The 18116-nt window shown below is 45.5% G+C and overlaps 1 protein-coding gene across 4 annotated transcripts in view; it reads left to right on the forward strand.

Annotated features, from left to right (window-relative positions):
* The first annotated feature begins 14443 nt into the window (after window positions 1-14443).
* Window positions 14444-18116, forward strand: part of CDK13 (cyclin dependent kinase 13) — a 122821-nt gene continuing 119148 nt past the window's right edge. For all 4 annotated transcript variants that reach the window (XM_072760050.1, XM_072760052.1, XM_072760051.1 and 1 more), the window contains exon 1: window positions 14444-16141. In XM_072760050.1, the coding sequence (XP_072616151.1) occupies window positions 14928-16141 (1214 nt within the window). In that variant the 5' untranslated portion in view covers window positions 14444-14927. The remainder of the gene's footprint in view (window positions 16142-18116) is intronic.

Here is an 18116-nt window from a genome sequence, read left to right on the forward strand (position 1 = left end):
ATGAGTCACCCAGGAGTCCCACCTTTGCACATTTTAATATTAACATTTAAGATTCTCTTCATTATAAATTAAAATACTTGCAAAGGAGGCAATTTTCTGTTGTATTATAAAAATTAATATTTATTTTTAAGACTTATTTATTTGAGAAAGAAAGAAAGAGAGAGAGATGGGGGGAGAGAGGCAAAGGGAGAGGGAGAGAGAGAATCCCAAGCAGATTCCCCGCTAGCATGAGTCCAAACTGCTGCTTGATCTCACGACCCTGAGATCATGACCTGAGCCGAAACCAGAAGTCAGGCTCAACTGACTAAGCCACCCAGGTACCCCTATAAATATTAATATTTAAAAATAAAACTGTTAGATCACTTTGTGTGTGTCCAAAAGACTCTCAAACGGGACCTATATGATACCCACTATCATTCTTTTCTTTCTTTGTTTTGTAAGATTTTCAAGTAATCTTTACACCCAATGTGGGGCTGGAATTTATAACCCTGAGATCAAGAGTTGCAGGCCAGCCAGCTGCCACCTCCACGCCTGTTCTTTTAGAAAAACGACATCAACCTTCAATAGGCAGAATTTTACAGTGGTCCTTTCTCTATGAATTTCTATTTGCATTCAACTTTTCTCACATAATTTTATCCTTGTGTAATATGCTAACATACATTTTTGCTTTAAAGTCTTTAGTTGGTCACCTTATCTCACATGCTGCTCTAAAATTATGTATATAAGTGGAAATTTATGAATGTTAAAATTTCTTTCCTAGTGTGAGGCTAAATTTCAACTATCAGTAACATAATTGATCAAAACAGCAAAAATATTTCATGTTTGGATTAATCATTTTTAGACATTAGTTCATATGCCCCCTATTAATTCCTGTGTCCACAGAAATATGTACTATCATGAGACGGGTTGTCTGAATTTATTTATTTATTTTTAAAGATTTTATTTATTTATTCATGAGAGGCACACATAGAGAGGCAGAGACATAGGTAGAGGGAAAGGCAGGCTCCTGGAGGGGAGCCCAATGTGGGAATCTATCCAGGGACCCCGGGATCACACCCTGAGCTGAAGGCAGACACTCGACCACTGAGCCACCCAGGCATCCCAGCTTGTCTGAATTTATTTTATTGATTGATTGATTGATTGTCTGAATTTAAAAAGCTTTCCTCACACTAGTGCTTTGATTTGTGGCTTAGTTTGTCTTTATTCTCACACTTTTGGAAAATGTGTCATTAAGATTAGAGTGAGTGTTGTTATCTTTGTTCTGGAAAGTGGGAGGAAGAGAACCTGCAAGATACCTTTGACCACAAGAACATTCTCCAGCAGATCAATTTTAGAAGTACGGAAGTTGAGGATCTGAACGCTAATTTCTCAAACCTTTCCCAGCATATGTGCCCCTTGGAATGTCTCTGAGTTCCACTAGTGAGTTTGAAAACTGTGAGTCTAATGTAAAAAGAGCACTGGATGGGAGACAAAACAAACCAACAAACAAACGGATTTCTTACACAAAGTAGTAGTAGGATCTTAAACAAGACATTTCATTTGTGTAAATCTGTTTCTTTTTCTTTTTTAGATTTTATTTATTTTTCATGAGACACATAGAGAGAGGCAGAGGCACAGGCAGAGGGAGAAGCAGGCTCCCTATGGGGAGCCCGATGTGGGACTCGAGCCCAGGATCCCGGGATCACGACCTGAACCAAAGGTAGGCCCTCAACTACTGAGCCACCCAGAGTGTCCCTGTGTAAATCTGTTTCTCTCAATAGAGTGAGGGGGAGGCGTGGGATTGAGTTCAACTTTAAAGATTCTTTCCAGCTCCTCAATCTCCTGCTTTCCATTAGAAGTTTTTAGCTATGATCAGGTCACTGAGAAGAAGGCCAGGCACCAACAGCGGGGAGGAAGAAGAGGTGGATGACATTTGTGGTCACTGAGTACATGGTAAAGGAAAAGGAAAGAATTATGTGGCGATACATCAAGAAACACTTTCCTAAGAAGCGTTTTTATTTGTGTTTAGAATACATTTCGCTGTAGGGCACCTGTGTGGCTCAGTCGATTGAGCTTTGGTCTCTTAATTTTGGCTTAGGTTGGGATCTCATGGGTCCGTGAGATCGAGCCCCACTTCTGTCTCCCCTGACAGTGAGGAGTCTGCTTGAGATGCTCCCTCTCCCTCTGCCCCTGCCCACCCCATGCACGTGCTCCATCTCTCTCTCTCTCTCAAATAAGTAAATACATCTAAAAAAAAAAAAAAGACTACATTTTCCATAAACATTCCAGTTTCCCATTATTGTTTATGTGGCTATAGACATCTTTTTGGCTGTACTTCCCTTAACTGTTAAATGAGAATAATACTGTCTACCTTGGGGCCCCTGACTGGCTGAGCCCATAGAGCATGCAACTCTTGATCTCAGGGTTGTAAGTTCAAGCTCCACATTGGGTGTAGAGATTACTTAAATACAAACCAAAAAAAAAAAAAAATCTACTTTGTAATTTGAGTGACAACTAAAAGACAGAAACTAAGGCTTATTTGGGCTTAATGTTTATGAAATTCCTGCAGTTGTAGCATGTATCAGAAATCCATTCCTTTTTAAAAAAATGATTTAAATTCAAGTAATTAACATATGCTATATAATTGATTTCAGAGGTAGAGGTCAGTGATTCATCAGACTTATACACTACCCAGTGCTCATTATATCACATGCCCTTCTTAATGTCCATCACCCAGTTACCTTGTTCCCCCTCCCCCCTCTCCTCTAACGATCCTCAGTTTGTTTCCTATGATTAAGAGTCTCTTATGATTTGTTTCCTTCTCTGATTTTATCTTGTTTTATTTTTCCTCTTTTCCCCTATGATCTTGTGTTTTGTTTCTTAAATTCCATGTCTGAGTGAGATCATATGATAATTATCTTTCACTGATTGACTTATCTTGCTTCTCATAATATCCTTTAGTTCCATCGATGTTCTTGTAAATGGCAAGATTTCATTTTTTTTGATAGCTGAGTAGTAGTCCATTCTACATACACACATCTTCTTTACCCATTCATCTGTCAATGGACATCTGGGTTCTTTCCACAGTTTGGCTATTGTGGACATTGCTGCTAGAAACATTCAGGTGCAGGTGCCCCTTCAGATCACTACATTTGTATCTTTGGGGTAAATACCCAGTAGTGCAATTGCTGGGCTGTAGGGTAGCTCTATTTTCAACTTTTTGAGGAACCTCCACACAGTTTTCCAGAGTGGCTGCACCAGCTTGCATTCTCACAAACGGTGTATGAGGGTTCCCCTTTTTCTGCACCCTTGCCAACATCTGTGGTTTCCTGACTTGTTCATCTTAGCCATTCTGACTGGTATGAGGTGGTATCTGTTTCACTGATGCTGAATGATGTTGCATCTTTTTCATATGTCTGTTGGGCATTTGCGTGTCTTTGGAGAAATGTCTGTTCATTTGCCCATTTCTTGGATTAGTTGTTCTTTGGGTGTTGAGTTTGATAAGTTCTTTATAGATTTTGGATACTAGCTTTATCTGATATGTCATTTGCAAATATCTTCACCCATTCTGTCAATTGTCTTTTGGTTTTGTCAACTGTTTCCTTTGCTGTGCAAAAGCTTTTTATCCTGATGAAGTCCCAGTAATTCATTTTTGCATTTGTTTCCCTTGTCTTTGGAGGGGTGTCTAGCAAGAAGTTACTGTGGCTGAGGTCAAAGAGGTTGCTGCCTGTGTTCTTCTCTAGGATTTTGATGGGTTCCTGTCTCACATTTGGATCTTTCCTCCAATTTTTGTGTGTGGTGTGAGGAAATGGTCCAGTTTCATTCTTCTGCATGTGGCTGTCCGAATTTCCCAACACCATTTGTTCAAGAGGCTGTCTTTTTTCTATCGGATATTTTTTCCTGCTTTGTTGAAGATCAGTTGACCAAGATTCCATCAAAATCCTAGAGGAGAATACAGGCAACACCCTTTTTGAACTCGGCTACAGTAACTTCTTGCAAGATACATCCACGAAGGCAAAAGAAACAAAAGCAAAAACGAACTATTGGGACTTCATCAAGATAAGAAGCTTTTGCACAGCAAAGGATACAGTAAACAAAACTCAAAGACAACCTACAGAATGGGAGAAGATATTTGCAAATGACGTATCAGATAAAGGGCTAGTTTTCAAGATCTATAAAGAACTTATTAAACTCAACACCAAAGAAACAAACAATCCAATCATGAAATGGGCAAAAGACATGAACAAAAATCTCACACAGGAAGACATAGACATGGCCAACACGCACATGAGAAAATGCTCTGCATCACTTGCCATCAGGGAAATACAAATCAAAACCACAATGAGATCCCACCTCACACCAGTGAGAATGGGGAAAATTAACAAGGCAGGAAACCACAAATATTGGAGAGGATGCGGAGAAAAGGGAAGCCTCTTACACTGTTGGTGGGAATGTGAACTGGTGCAGCCACTCTGGAAAACTGTGTGGAGGTTCCTCAAAGAGTTAAAAATAGACCTGCCCTACGACCCAGCAATTGCACTGCTGGGGATTTACCCCAAAGATGCAGATGCAATGAAACGCCGGGACACCTGCACCCCGATGTTTCTAGCAGCAATGTCCACAATAGCCAAACTGTGGAAGGAGCCTCGGTGTCCATCGAAAGATGATGGATAAAGAAGATGTGGTCTATGTATACAATGGAATATTCCTCAGCCATTAGAAACGACAAATACCCACCATTTGCTTCAACGTGGATGGAACTGGAGGGTATTATGCTGAGTGCAGTAAGTCAATCGGAGAAGGACAAACATTATATGTTCTCATTCATTTGGGGAATATAAATAATAGTGAAAGGGAATAGAAGGGAAGGGAGAAGAAATGTGTGGGAAATATCAGAAAGGGAGACAGAACATAAAGACTCCTAACTCTGGGAAATGAACTAGGGTTGGTGGAAGGAGAGGAGGGTGAGGGGTGGGGGTGAATGGGTGACGGGCACTGAGGGGGGCACTTGACAGGATGAGCACTGGGTGTTATTCTGTATGTTGGCAAATTGAACACCAATAAAAAAGAAATTTACTATTAAAAAAAAAGATTAGTTGACAGTATAGTTGTGAGTCCATTTCTGGATTTTCAATTCTGTTCTATTTTTTTTTTAAAAGATTTTATTTATTTGAAAGAGAGACAGAGATAGCGACAGAGATATTGCGAGAGGGGAGGACAGGGAGAAACAGGCTCCCCACTGAGCAGGGAGCCCAATGTGGTGCACGATCCCAGGACTCAGGATCATGATCTGAGCCGAAGATAGACAGCGACTGAGACACCCAGGCACCCTCTATTCTGTTCCACTGATCTATGTGGGTTTTTTTTTTTTTTGCCAGTACCTTACTGACTTGATGATTACAGCTTTATAATACAGATTGAAGTCCAGAATTGTGATGCCACCACTTTTGGTATTCTTTTTCAACATTCCTTTGACTATTCAGGGTCTTTTTCTGGTTCTATACAAATTATTGGAACAAATTGGATAGGGATTGCACTAAATGTATAGATTGCTCTAGGTTGCATAGACATTTTAATACTATTTGTTCTTCCAATCCATGAGCATGGAACATTTTTCCATTTCTTTGTATCTTCCTCAATTTCTTTCATGAGTGTTCTGCAGTTTTCTGAGTACAGATTTTTGCTTCTCTGGTTAGGTTTATTCCTAGGTATTTTATAGGTTTTCCATGTAGAGTATCATGTCATCTGCAAAGAGTGAGAGTTTGACTTATTCTTTGCTGATTTGGATGCCTTTTATTTCTTTTTGTTGTCCGATTGCTGAGACTAGGACTACTAGTACCATGTTGAACAACAGTGGTGAGAGTGGACATCCCTGCCATGTTCCTGACTTCAGGGGAAAAGCTTTCAGTTTTTCCCCATTGAGAATGATATCCACTGTGGGAGAAATGCATTCCCTTTTATTGCTGACAAATACTATTTTTTTATGGATATGTAACATGTTGTTTATCTGTTCATCTATTGATGGACATTTGGGCTCTTTCTGTTCTTTAGCTATTATGAATTATGCTGCTACAAAATTCATGTACAAGTTTTTCCATGGAAATATGTTTTCACAATTCAAGCATATATACTTAGGGGTAGAATTGCTAGGTTACATTGAAATTTTATGTTTAACATTTTGAGGAACTGCCAAACTGTTTTCCAAAGCAGCTATACCATTTTCACATTCTTATCGGCAATGTAGGAGAGGTCTATTTTCCTCACATTTTTCAACAAAACTTGTCTATTGATTATAGCTATCCTGGTGTTTGAAGTGGTATCTCATTGTGCATTTTATCTGAATTTCCCTAATCACTAATGATGTTTCATGTCCTTTTTAGCTCTTTGGAAATAAGTCTATTCAGATCTTTAACCATCTTAAAACTGGGTATTTTCATTCCACTATTTTATTGTAGGAGTTCCTTATATATTCTAGATACAAGTCCCTTAACATATATGTATTTACAAATATTTATAGGCTCTCTGTTTCACTTTGTTGATGTTGTCATTTGAAACACAAAGCTTTCTAATTCTGGTAAGAACAACTTATTTATTTTCCTGTTGTTATTTGTGCTCTTGGGTATGTCATGTGATGTTTTGTGTAACCCAACATCGCAAATATTTATTCCTATGTTTACCTCTCAGATTTTTATAGTTTTATCTTTTATATTAGGTCTCTGATCCATTTTGTGTTAATTTTTTATATGGGATGAGGTTGGGGTACATCTATATTCTTTTGTATGTGGCTATTCAGTTGTCCTATCACCATTTGTTGAAAAGACTATGCTTACCCACCCCAAAGGGTGAATTGTTTTGGCACCCTTGTTGAAAACTATCTGACCGTAAGTATAAAGTTAAATCAATTCTTAAATTCTATGTCTAATACTTTTATTGTAATGCTCTGAATACAAAATGAGATTTACGTTGTCAGTTAAGAAGTTCTGATAGAAATCATTTCATTTTGGGGGCCCCTGGGTGGCTCAGCAGTTGAGCATCTGCCTTTGGCTCAGGGCATGACATTGGGCTCCCTGGATGGTGCCTGCTTCTCTGTCTGCCTGTGTCTCTGCCCCTCTCTCTCTGTGTTTCTCATGAACAAATAAATAAAATCTTTTAAAAAAAGAGAAATAATTTCATTGACCTCTATCACCAATGGTGTATTTTAAGATTATAATGACCTCATTAACAAGAACTTTTAACACAACATAGATGAATTGTTCATGTTTGTTTATACTTTCTCCATTAACTTAGTTGATGTAATTAGAAACTTAAAGTAGTCTTGTTCTGTACTTGAACTTCCAAATATTCCTGAATATCTCCCAAGACTACGTTCTTATGAGAGTAAACATTAACAAAAAATCCGGTTATGTCCCCTTTAAATTCTGACATAATTCAATGTATAAATTTGATTTATCTATGTAACTAGATAACCATGTAAAATATGAGCATGGGAGCAGCACATCTATGTAACTAAGGCATAACTGGTATAAGATAACTGTAATGTTCATAGTTTTATGCCAAAGTATAAATCCTAGTTTTCAGACCAATTCCCCAAATAATCACAAAAGTTGCTATAGGACTGAAAAATGCTATAGGCATGAAAAATAATTTAATTGCTAGTATCTCTCTGACCTATTGGTAATGGGTCTCTGAACCATGTAAAAGATGAGCATGGGAGCAGCGCATCTATCACTTCAGAGTTTTACTAGTGAAATTCACCTTAAAATTATGTCACAAATTTTGCATTGTACTTCCTTTTATTCTGAAATACATTACCTCTCTCTCTCTCTCTCTCTCTCTCTCTCTCTCTCTCTCGCAGAACAAAGTGATGAGTGATGTATGGGTTAAATTCAGGAGTATCACTGAACTTCACCTTCCCTCTAACCAATTTCCCAAAATTCTCTGTCCCCATACACTTTGTGTTTCCAATTTCTTTCTTAGTGAATGAAGAACTTACTCCCAAAAGCCCTGGTATAAACCCCGGCTTTCTCTTTCCTTAGCTCTCCCCTCTCTTTTCCTCCCAATCCTCCGGAGGGGGCAAGCACCTCAATTTGAATATGGGGGAGCCCAGAGTGTTAGACACACAGGGAGAGGGTTTACACTCAGGGAAAGGAATCAAGGAGTACAGCCTAGCGGAGTGAGGGACTTAGCCTACCAAGATAAAGCCCTGGTGCCACAGAGAAGGATACTGGTGCCCTGATAGGAGACTTGGAGCCTCAAAATCCTCTCATCCTGAATAGCTCCTGCTAAATCGTTTGCCCTTCCAATGAGGGCTGCAGAACCACACTTGGACCATGTCCTTCTTAAGCCGGAACTGCTGGGCAATGTGGCTGATCTACTCCAGTGTGAGTTTCAGGCGCTTATTTTGAGATGGAGCCTGAGGTTATATTTAGAATGTGCAGGAAGGAATGCTGTTGCCAATTAATTAATGATATTCATCATGGAAGTGGGATGAACATGGCATCATGCCGCAATATTTAGGAATTTAGTTGGGCTGTAATAAAATCGGAAAAAGCAGTAGCTTAAACGTATCACCAGCTTTATGCCTTTTTTGTCTAAGGTTTGGTTTGATACATGCACAGTATCCTCAGGAAGACAGGCCTCTCTGGCGTTGCTTCACCTAGTAATCCTTAGCACACAGTTGTTCCCTTGTAGTCATAAGACGGCTGCTTAAACTCCAGTATTGCATTTGAATTCCAGTAGTAAAGAAAAATAAGGGTGAAGAGCAAAAGGCACAGGTCATTTAAATTTGCCCTTCATTTTAAGAAGCATTTACAGAAGCCTCATCCAAGAACTTCCACTTGCATTTCATTGGCCAGAACTGCATAAATATGTGTATGTCCTTCATCTGCAAGGAGTGCTGGGGGATGTAGTCTTTAGCTGGGCATATTTATACCCCCTACAAAACCAGTGTTCTGTTACTTACAATCAGGGAGAAGCCAATATAGGAAGGCCTCTAGCAGTTTAGTCCACCATTCCTGTTCTATGAATAGGTATCCTTCAGCTTTATTTTTTAAATTTTTTTTTAACGATTCATTTATTTATTCATGATGGACCGAGACAGACAGAGAGAGAGAGGCAGAAGCAGGGGCCCAACGCGGGACTTGATCCCGGGACTCCAGGATCGCACCCTGGGCCAAAGGCAGGTGCCAAACCGCTGAGCCACCCAGGGATCCCTTCCTTCAGCTTTATTGAACCAGCAAGAATTCTACACCCCTCTCCAAATCCCCACATGCACTCACACTGAGGCAGCATTGCTCTTCTGCAATGCATTGACAGCCAGTATGGGCTCTGAACTGTGTGAAAGATGGGCATAGGAGAGGCATACCTTTCATTTCTGAATTTTACTAGTGAAATTGATCTTAAAATTTTATCATGAATCTTGTGTTATACTTTTATTGGGGAATTTATTACTGTAGTTGTGTTCAACATAAATCTCAGGACTGAGATCACTGTGAAATGAAACATCATGTAAATCCTTTCTTTTCTTTTTCTTAGAGATGTAGAAGGTCAAGGGATAGGAAGAGAGAATCCCAAGCAGACTCCATGCCCAGGGAGGAGCCCAATCTCAGAACCCATGAGATCATGACTTGAAAGAAAATCAAGTCAGACACTTAACCAACAGAGCAACTCAGGTGCCGCAGAAACATCTTGCAATTCTTTTTTTTTTTTTTAAAGATTTTAAAAAATTTATTTATGATATATATAGAGAGAGATTGGCAGAGACACAGGCAGAGGGATAAGCAGGCTCCATGCCGGGAGCCCGACGCAGGACTCGATCCCGGGACTCCAGGATTGTGCCCTGGGCCAAAGGCAGGCACTAAACCGCTGAGCCACCCAGGGATCCCCAACATCTTGTAATTCTTAAAAGACTGGACTACAAAGCTAGACAGACTTGGGTAAGGATCCCAGATCCATTATTTACTAGTTATGTACTTTGAGCAAGACATTCAATCTATTGATGCCTTGGTTTCCTCATTTGTAAACTGTGGATAATAATTTTTACAAGTAGAATAATAAGATAATTTATGTCCAAACTGGAAAACTTTAATGTGCTGGAAAGGGGATAATATTAATAATCATGCTTGAACAAGTGGCATAAGCCCAGAACTATGGTACAGATACTGATGAGACGATTAAATGAAAAAATAAAGCACTTAGCACAGGGCCTGATACATAGCAAGTGCTCAGGTAAATGTAGCCACTACTTTATTACTGAACTGGAAAGTTCCATTGTTTCAGCTTTTCCTTCTAACAATAATATGCTGATAATCTTCCTTATGATCAAGAGTAGTGGATTGACATAAGAAGAGCTTAATTTTTTTCAAGGTGGAGAAAAACCTAATTGAAACTCAAACAACCAACCTCTCCAGAAGAGGAACAGGGTTGAAAGATACTGCAGAAATCATTAGAAGCATGAACGAAGCAGAAAAACAGAATTTTAATGATTTTGTGTACTTCAGGGTTTTGGTCCTAAGATCCTTCTATACTCTTAAAAAATTTTGAGGACCACAGAGTTTCTGTTTATGTTACTTATATCTATTGATATTATAAGTAAAAGTGGAGACAATAAAAAATATTCATTTAAAATAACAATAACCCTATCATATACTAATACAACAAATATTTAATTATCTTTACAAACACAACAAAAAAGAGAGGATTAGTGTGTCTTCAAATCTCTTTATTGATTGGTTTGCTAGAACTGAAACTAAGTCTCATTTCTGCCCTTTTATGCAACTTATTCCAGTATGTTATTTTGGTCAAAATATATGAATAAGATAGGTCCTTGGCAAAGAGAGGAAATATTTTAATAGCCTTTCTGGATATCTGTGGTTATTCTTTGGTACTACACCAAAACTCCATAGTAGTTTTAAAATTATTATTATTTTAAATATTTTATTTATTTATTCATGAGAGACACAGAGAGAGAGGCAGAGACATAGGCAGAGGGAGAAGCAGGTGCCCTGTGGGGAACCCAATGTGGGACTCCATCCCAGGACCCCGAAATCATGCCCTGAGCCAAAGGCAGATCTTCAACCACTGAGCCATCCAGGTGCTCCTCCATAGTAGTTTTGTGAAGGTTAGTTTAAAGCAGAATCTGAAATCATATCAATGAACTTTTTGTACTGTTATATCAAAGCCCATTGGTCAGTCGTGCATTTTGAATGAATGTTTTACTCACGATTTTGGAATATCATTCATTAGTCATTTGGAGAAGATTAGTTCATTGAGTTATGCAGATATTTCAAATGTTTACACATTTCAGAAACCCAATACCTTAGAACATTCTAGAAAATATATGAACACACAAGCATATATTCCATTAGCCATCAGAATGATGATGTCATGTGGCCTCTGGAAAACTCTACTGTACATTCATGAAACAAGAAGAGTGATAAAGACCAATCATGTCTTTTTTTTTTTTTTTAAAGATTTTTATTTATTTAGTTGAGAGAGAAAGCCAGAGACAGAGAATGAGCAGAAGGGGACAGGCAGAGGTAGATGGAGAAGCAGGTTCCCTGCTAAGCAAGGAGCCAGATGTAGGGCTCAATCTCAGGACCCTCGGATCACAACCTGAGCCAAAGGGAGATATTTAACTGAGTGAGCCACCCAGGTGTCCCCAAATCCTGTCTTATTATGAAGACTGTTTTGACTACATGAGTCACTGAATAGGTTTTAGTCTCAAACCACACCTGAAGAACAGCTGATATGGTATGACTGTTAGATAAGAAAACAAAAAACTTAACCATTTGCTTTTTTTTTCTTTTAAAATCAGGAGGCAATAAATTATAACACACAGTGAGCAAGATACTAAAATACAGTCCCAAGTGTCAATTTCAAATCTCTTTATATGATGACAAGTAGACAAGCTTCTAAAAACAGCTTCTAATTCAAAGATCTTTCTCATTTCTTTTTTTATTTTTTTGGTTTGAACTCTAGTATTTCAATGTATGCAGGCAGGTATCTTTGAGGAGCTCACAATGCTTCATTTCTTCCTCTTCTTTCCATTCTTCCCAAGGTAGAATCTTTGCAGAAAGCTGTGGGCAGCAAAACTCTACTAAAAATATTCTAGGACATCTTTTCTTTTTGCAACCTGGCCTGGAAGCTGCCCATTTATTATGGGTCTTGTTTTGTATGTTTTGTTTTGTATTTTGGAGTTTTTGTTTTTGTTTTTTTTTTTTTTACAAATACAGAAGACATTCTCAAATGATATTGGTGGTAGATTTGAGAAACTTCTAAATGAACCTCTTATTTTGCTCTCCTGTTAATCCAGGCTTTTCAAGGTACCTTGATAGTAGAGGATAATCCTATTTTTTGGAAAAAGCCACTTTCACTCAGGGACATGTGGGTGGCTCAGTGGTTGAGCGTCTGCCTTCGGCTCAGGGCATGATTTTGGAGTCCCGGGATCGAGTCCCGAGTCGGGCTCCCTGCATGGAGCCTGCTTCTCCCTCTGCCTGTGTCTCTGTGTCTCTGATGAATAAATAAAATCTTAAAAAAAAGAAAAGAAAAAGCCCTTCACTCAGTAGTACCAGGGAGAAATCCGTTGTAGGCACCCTGCCCCTTACTTTTCCATTCAGGTTCCCAATGTCCTGACCACTGCCCGCTGCTGGCTGCACAGTAGGCCCCACTGTGTGGCCCACCCAGGTCTACCTTCCTGGGCAATGCTTTGCCTCCTCCTTTACCCTTCAGCAAACACACACCCTTTGTAGTCATTCTTTCACCGAAGTCTGATTTTTTAGCTTGGATTAGTCCAGTCTGAAATACACTGGGGCGGGAATGTCAAGCCAATGAAAGATATTTTACACTGGGACACGAATGATGGATGGGAAACGAAGTGTTTAGGAACCAAGAACCAAACTGATGATCTGAAAAAATAAACTTGCAGAAGGCTTGCTCTATGTGGTCACTGAAAGGATTGCTTAGCTTTTCTAAGCACATTAAAAGCCACCTGGCTGGCTCAGATGGCAAAGGCTTAGACTCTCCACCGGGGGGGGGGGGGGGGGGGGGGAGGGGAGGGTAGTTCAGTTTGAGCCCCGCACTGGGTGAAGAGATTAAAAATCTTTCTTTTTTTTAAAGCAATATATCAAAAGCCAAAAAAAACCAATAACCAATTGATCCAAGTTTCCTAGGAGCCCAGTCAGGCAAGAAGTGAGGCGTGAGGTCCCTGCGCGGCTACGCTTGGGGACCAAGGAGCAGAAGGGTGAGGTGCCCAGGGGGCAGCCCTCATTCGAGCAAAGGTTTGCGCTTCAAGCTGCCAGCAATAATTCTGCGATTTCCAACGGCCCCCTTTGACGTTTCACTTATTCCTCGAATTAACTGAAGACTTTTTTTTTTTTTTTGAAGTAAATTTCAGAGTTCACGAAAGCTGGAGACTGTGGGTTCCCAAGCGTGTCTCTAGGTTAAGGCAGGGCCTCGAACTCGGCTGTAGGAGAGGCAGGTCGGCCAAGGCCACCTCGGCCCTCCAGAACAGGGCGCCGTCTGTGCGCTCGCAGCTCTCCCACGCCCGGGCTCCGGCGGACGCGCCGACCCCCGGCCCACAAGGCCCCGAACGGTGCTATTAACGGTCCCCCAGATCCCCGCTGTGGCCGTGACCTTTCAACAGGCGGGCGGCGCAACTGCGCGTCGGACGCAACAGGCACGACCGGCGCGCCATCGGGGCGAGACGCTCCGGCGACAGCAGTGGGCGGCGCACGCAGCCTCTCCTTTCTTTAACCCTTCTCCACGCTTAGTCCCACCCTCACCGGAAGTGGAGCCGCCTTACGTCACGCCACTTCCGGCCCGCACGCCCGTCGCCGGCGGGAGCGAGCACGCTGGCGCGCGGCAACCTTGTTCCCGCCTCCTGAGCCCCAGCGCCACTCACCTTCGGCGGTCGCGGAGCGTGACGTGCGTGCGCGCCCCCGGCCGTGCGTCGGGGCCGAGGGGAAAGGCCGAGAGAGCGAGGCGAGAAGGAGGGGTTGTGGAGGTTAGGGCCCAACCAGCGAGTGCCGTCGCCCTCCCTCCTCCCGACGAGGCTCGGAGAGGGAAGGGGAGGAGCGAGCCGGGCCGGCCGCGCACACCAGGAGCCTCCTCGTGGAGGGGGGGAGCGGAGGAAAGGGGAGCTCCGCCACCTCTGCTGGCGGCGGCGGCGGCGGCGGCGGCGGAGGAGGAAGAAAGTCAGGGCCCGTGCCCGCCGCCACAGGCGCAGAAACCGCCCCCCGCCCGCACCTCCCCGGAAACAGCCCCCCGCCCAGCCCCGCACACTCGTGCCCCAGCCGGAGCCGCAGCCCGGCCGCCCCCGCCTCGCCCCGCCCCGCCCCGCCGCCCGTCCCCGCGGGCGGCCGAGTGCGCGAGGCCCGAGGCCGGGAGTTGTTGTCAGGCCCAGGCCACTTCCGAGGCGCCCGCCGGGTGTCGCCGCCACCACAGGAGGACGACGTCGACGCGGAGGAGGCGGCGGCGGAGGCGTGTTGTTGTCTCGCCCACTCCCCTCCCCTGAACTCGCGCCCCACGTCAGGGCGCGATGGAGTGAAGCGGGGACGAAGGTGGTACTTCCGCGTTGCGCTGCCCGAGCCGAGAGCGCGGCCGAGGCCGCTCCCCCGCCCCCGGGGGCACTTGGAGGACTCCGGACTCCCCCGCAGGTCAGCGCCCGGCGCATCTGGTGTGTGTGCGGCGGAGGCCGGGGCGGCGAGCAGGACCGCGAGCTGGGCCGCCGGGGCTCCCGCTCCCCTCGGGCCGGAGGCCGCCGCACTCCCGACCGCGACCCGGACCCCGAGGACCCGAGTCCTGACCCGGATTATCGTGGCGCGTCTCGCGGCCGGCCCTGGTGCTCGGTGTCCCTCCGCCGCAGTTCCCGTTTCCGGCGGCGGCGATGGCCAGGATCTGACCCGGGAGGAGGCCGCACCCGCGCCGCGCTCTGCGGCGGGCCCTAGGCGATGCCGAGCAGCTCGGACACGGCGCTGGGGGGAGGCGGGGGCCTGAGCTGGGCGGAGAAGAAGTTGGAGGAACGCCGCAAGCGGAGGCGATTCCTGTCCCCTCAGCAGCCGCCGCTGCTGTTGCCGCTCCTGCAGCCGCAGCTCCTGCAACCGCCGCCGCCCCCGCCGCCTCTGCTCTTCCTGGCTGCTCCCGGCACGGCCGCCGCCGCAGCCGCCGCCGCCGCGGCCTCCTCCTCTTGCTTCAGCCCGGGCCCCCCTCTGGAGGTCAAGCGGCTGGCGAGAGGCAAGAGGCGCGCAGGAGGGCGGCAGAAGCGGCGCCGCGGGCCCCGCGCCGGGCAGGAGGCGGAGAAGCGTCGGGTCTTCTCGCTGCCCCAGCCGCAGCAGGACGGCGGTGGCGGTGCTAGTAGCGGCGGGGGTGTGACCCCGCTGGTGGAGTACGAGGATGTGAGCTCCCAGTCCGAGCAGGGGCTGCTGCTGGGGGGGGCCAGCGCGGCAACGGCGGCGACGGCTGCCGGGGGAACGGGGGGCAGCGGCGGGAGTCCGGCCTCCTCCTCCGGCACCCAGCGGCGCGGGGAGGGCTCGGAGCGCAGGCCCCGCCGGGACCGCCGCAGCAGCAGCGGCCGCAGCAAGGAGCGCCACCGCGAGCACCGGCGGCGGGACGGGCAGCGCGGCGGCGGCGAGGCCTCCAAGTCCCGCAGCCGCCACAGCCACAGCGGCGAGGAGCGGGCCGAGGCCGCCAAGAGCGGCAGCAGCAGCAGCAGCGGCGGCCGCCGGAAGAGCGCCTCGGCCACGTCGAGCAGCAGCAGCAGCCGCAAGGACCGAGACCCGAAGGCGCACCGGAGCCGGACTAAGTCGTCCAAGGAGCCGCCGTCGGCCTACAAGGAGCCGCCCAAGGCCTACCGGGAGGACAAGAGCGAGCCCAAGGCCTACAGGCGGCGGCAGCGGTCCCTGAGCCCGCTGGGAGGTCGGGACGACAGCCCGGTGTCCCACAGGGCGTCGCAGAGCCTGAGGAGCCGCAAGTCCCCCAGCCCGGCAGGAGGTGGCAGCAGCCCGTACTCCCGGCGGCTGGCGCGCTCCCCGAGCCCCTACAGCCGCCGCCGCTCCCCCAGCTACAGCCGCCACAGCTCGTACGAGCGGGGCGGCGACGTGTCCCCCAGCCCCTACAGCAGCAGCAGCTGGCGCCGCTCCCGGAGCCCCTACAGCCCGGTCATCAGGTGAGTCGGGCCCGGGGTGGGCCCGCCTGCGGCCGCGCCGGCCCGAGCCCCCCTCCCCCCGACCTCTCCCACCCCCCGGCGGCGGCGGCGGCGGGGTGGGGGGGGCGGGGGCAGCGGTGGCCGGGCCCTGCGGGGCCGCCCGAGCCCGCAGCCGGCGCGAGGAGACCCGGCCGGACACCCGGCTTCGCGCGCCCGTGACACCGTGTCGTGGGGCGGGGGGCAGAGCAACAGGTCCGGCGGACTTGTTCTCGCACGAGCGCCGAGAGCGAGCTCAGGGGGTTAGACTTGCTGGTGAACACACTAGCAGGTGTCTCTTCAGCCGCCCTTTGCTCTCCCAGCAGTTTCTTCGGGTAGACCGAGAGGTGGTTGAATTTGCCAGAATCTTGAAAGCTTTCTGAAGAGGTTGCATCTTTGGAGGGTTAGGAGCGAACTTCCTAGCTAGGACCTACGTCCTGTAAAGGACACTCAGAGTCGCTCGCTGAAGTCAGTTAGAAGTGGATTGCACATGCTGCAGGTGATTAATAATACAGCGACGGAAAAGGCAGCTTTTCCGTAAAGTTTACTCTTCCACGAGGATGTGGAACTTACGTGGGAACTTAAAGGATTCTAAATTCTCGAGATAAGGAGGATGCCCATTTTGTGGTATTCTTGGGTGGGATGGTCGTTTAAGTGGTAAAGAGAAAAAAAAAATGAGATTGTGGTTTCTATGTATGATGACACCCAGTTGCTAATAACGTGTAATTGATTGGTGCAACCAAGTGAAGGGTCTAGCACATCCTTACAGTATTACCCTGTTTACTATCGTATTAAGCTACTATTTACTTTTACTTAAAAGTTAGCTGTACCTTTAAATATCACGATCTTTGTTCAGAAAGCTTTAAAAGCTGTAATTTAATCCAGTGAAATTGGAGTAAATCTTTGATGTGGTTGTCACACCTTGTTTGTTATACATTTCTATTCTCTAGGAAAAGTGTGAGCATTGATACGCGGGTACCTGTTAAGCAAAGTGAATTAAGAATAACTTTCGAATATTTTGCAGGTTCTTCTATCCCTTCAGCTGTCTGGAAACTCCAGGCCTTCTAGTTTTGGGGTACTACAAAATGTCATTTTCGTTGGTTGTGTTTTTCTTACTGGCCTTAGTTTTCAGCAATGCCGAGCGGATGCGAATACCTCTCAGTAGAAGTTATGTTGAATCTCGATACATATACCTGTAAAATTAGCACATTTCTTTGAAGTGTCAGCCTAGTAAATATTTGTCAAGATGTGATTCCAGTGGAGATCTGGGTGTGTTTGTCCTTAAGTGAAAACAGCTGTATAAATCTCTTCATCCTTACAGTGTTCAAGCACACTTAAAATTCTAGTTGATGTCTTAAGCAGAGACTGTCAACTGAAAACTCATTTCACCAAACTTAGCCTTCGTGTCTTGTAAGACCTTGCCTTTTACTTTTAGTTAAAAAACGTTTTAGGTGTGCCAGAAGGTTTGCATTTTTGTTGTTTTGGGGTTGTTTTTGTTTTTATGTTTTCTGCGATCGACGCTGTTTTTTGAAAATGATTAGGTTACATTTCAGGACTTGAGATAACAATTTTAAGGGTATGATGCAATTTTAAGAGTAGAGTTTGTGTTTATCTGGGTTTTTGGTTTATGGATACTTTACAAGGTCCTGGCCTTAATAGTGCTGTGTATTTTAAATATATCGTGTAGTAGTGGTATGCATGATTAGTGTTATTCGTATTTTGCAAATATTTATTCAGCAGATCAGTGCCAGTTACTGTTCCAGGGACTGGAATAGATTGGTGAAGGAAGATGGGGACCTTGCCCTCATGAAGCTTGCGTTCTAGAGGATCATTCATTGCTGAATCTTTTCATGGCATTTACAGTGACCACCAGCATTTTTAAAGTATTGGATTTGGAAGAGGCTTTAGATATCTTGGCCAGCATTTCTGACAGCTGTCCGTTTGGTCTGTGCCAGAATAC

This window comes from Vulpes vulpes, chromosome 5 (assembly GCF_048418805.1).
Source record: "Vulpes vulpes isolate BD-2025 chromosome 5, VulVul3, whole genome shotgun sequence".
NCBI lineage: Eukaryota > Metazoa > Chordata > Mammalia > Carnivora > Canidae > Vulpes > Vulpes vulpes.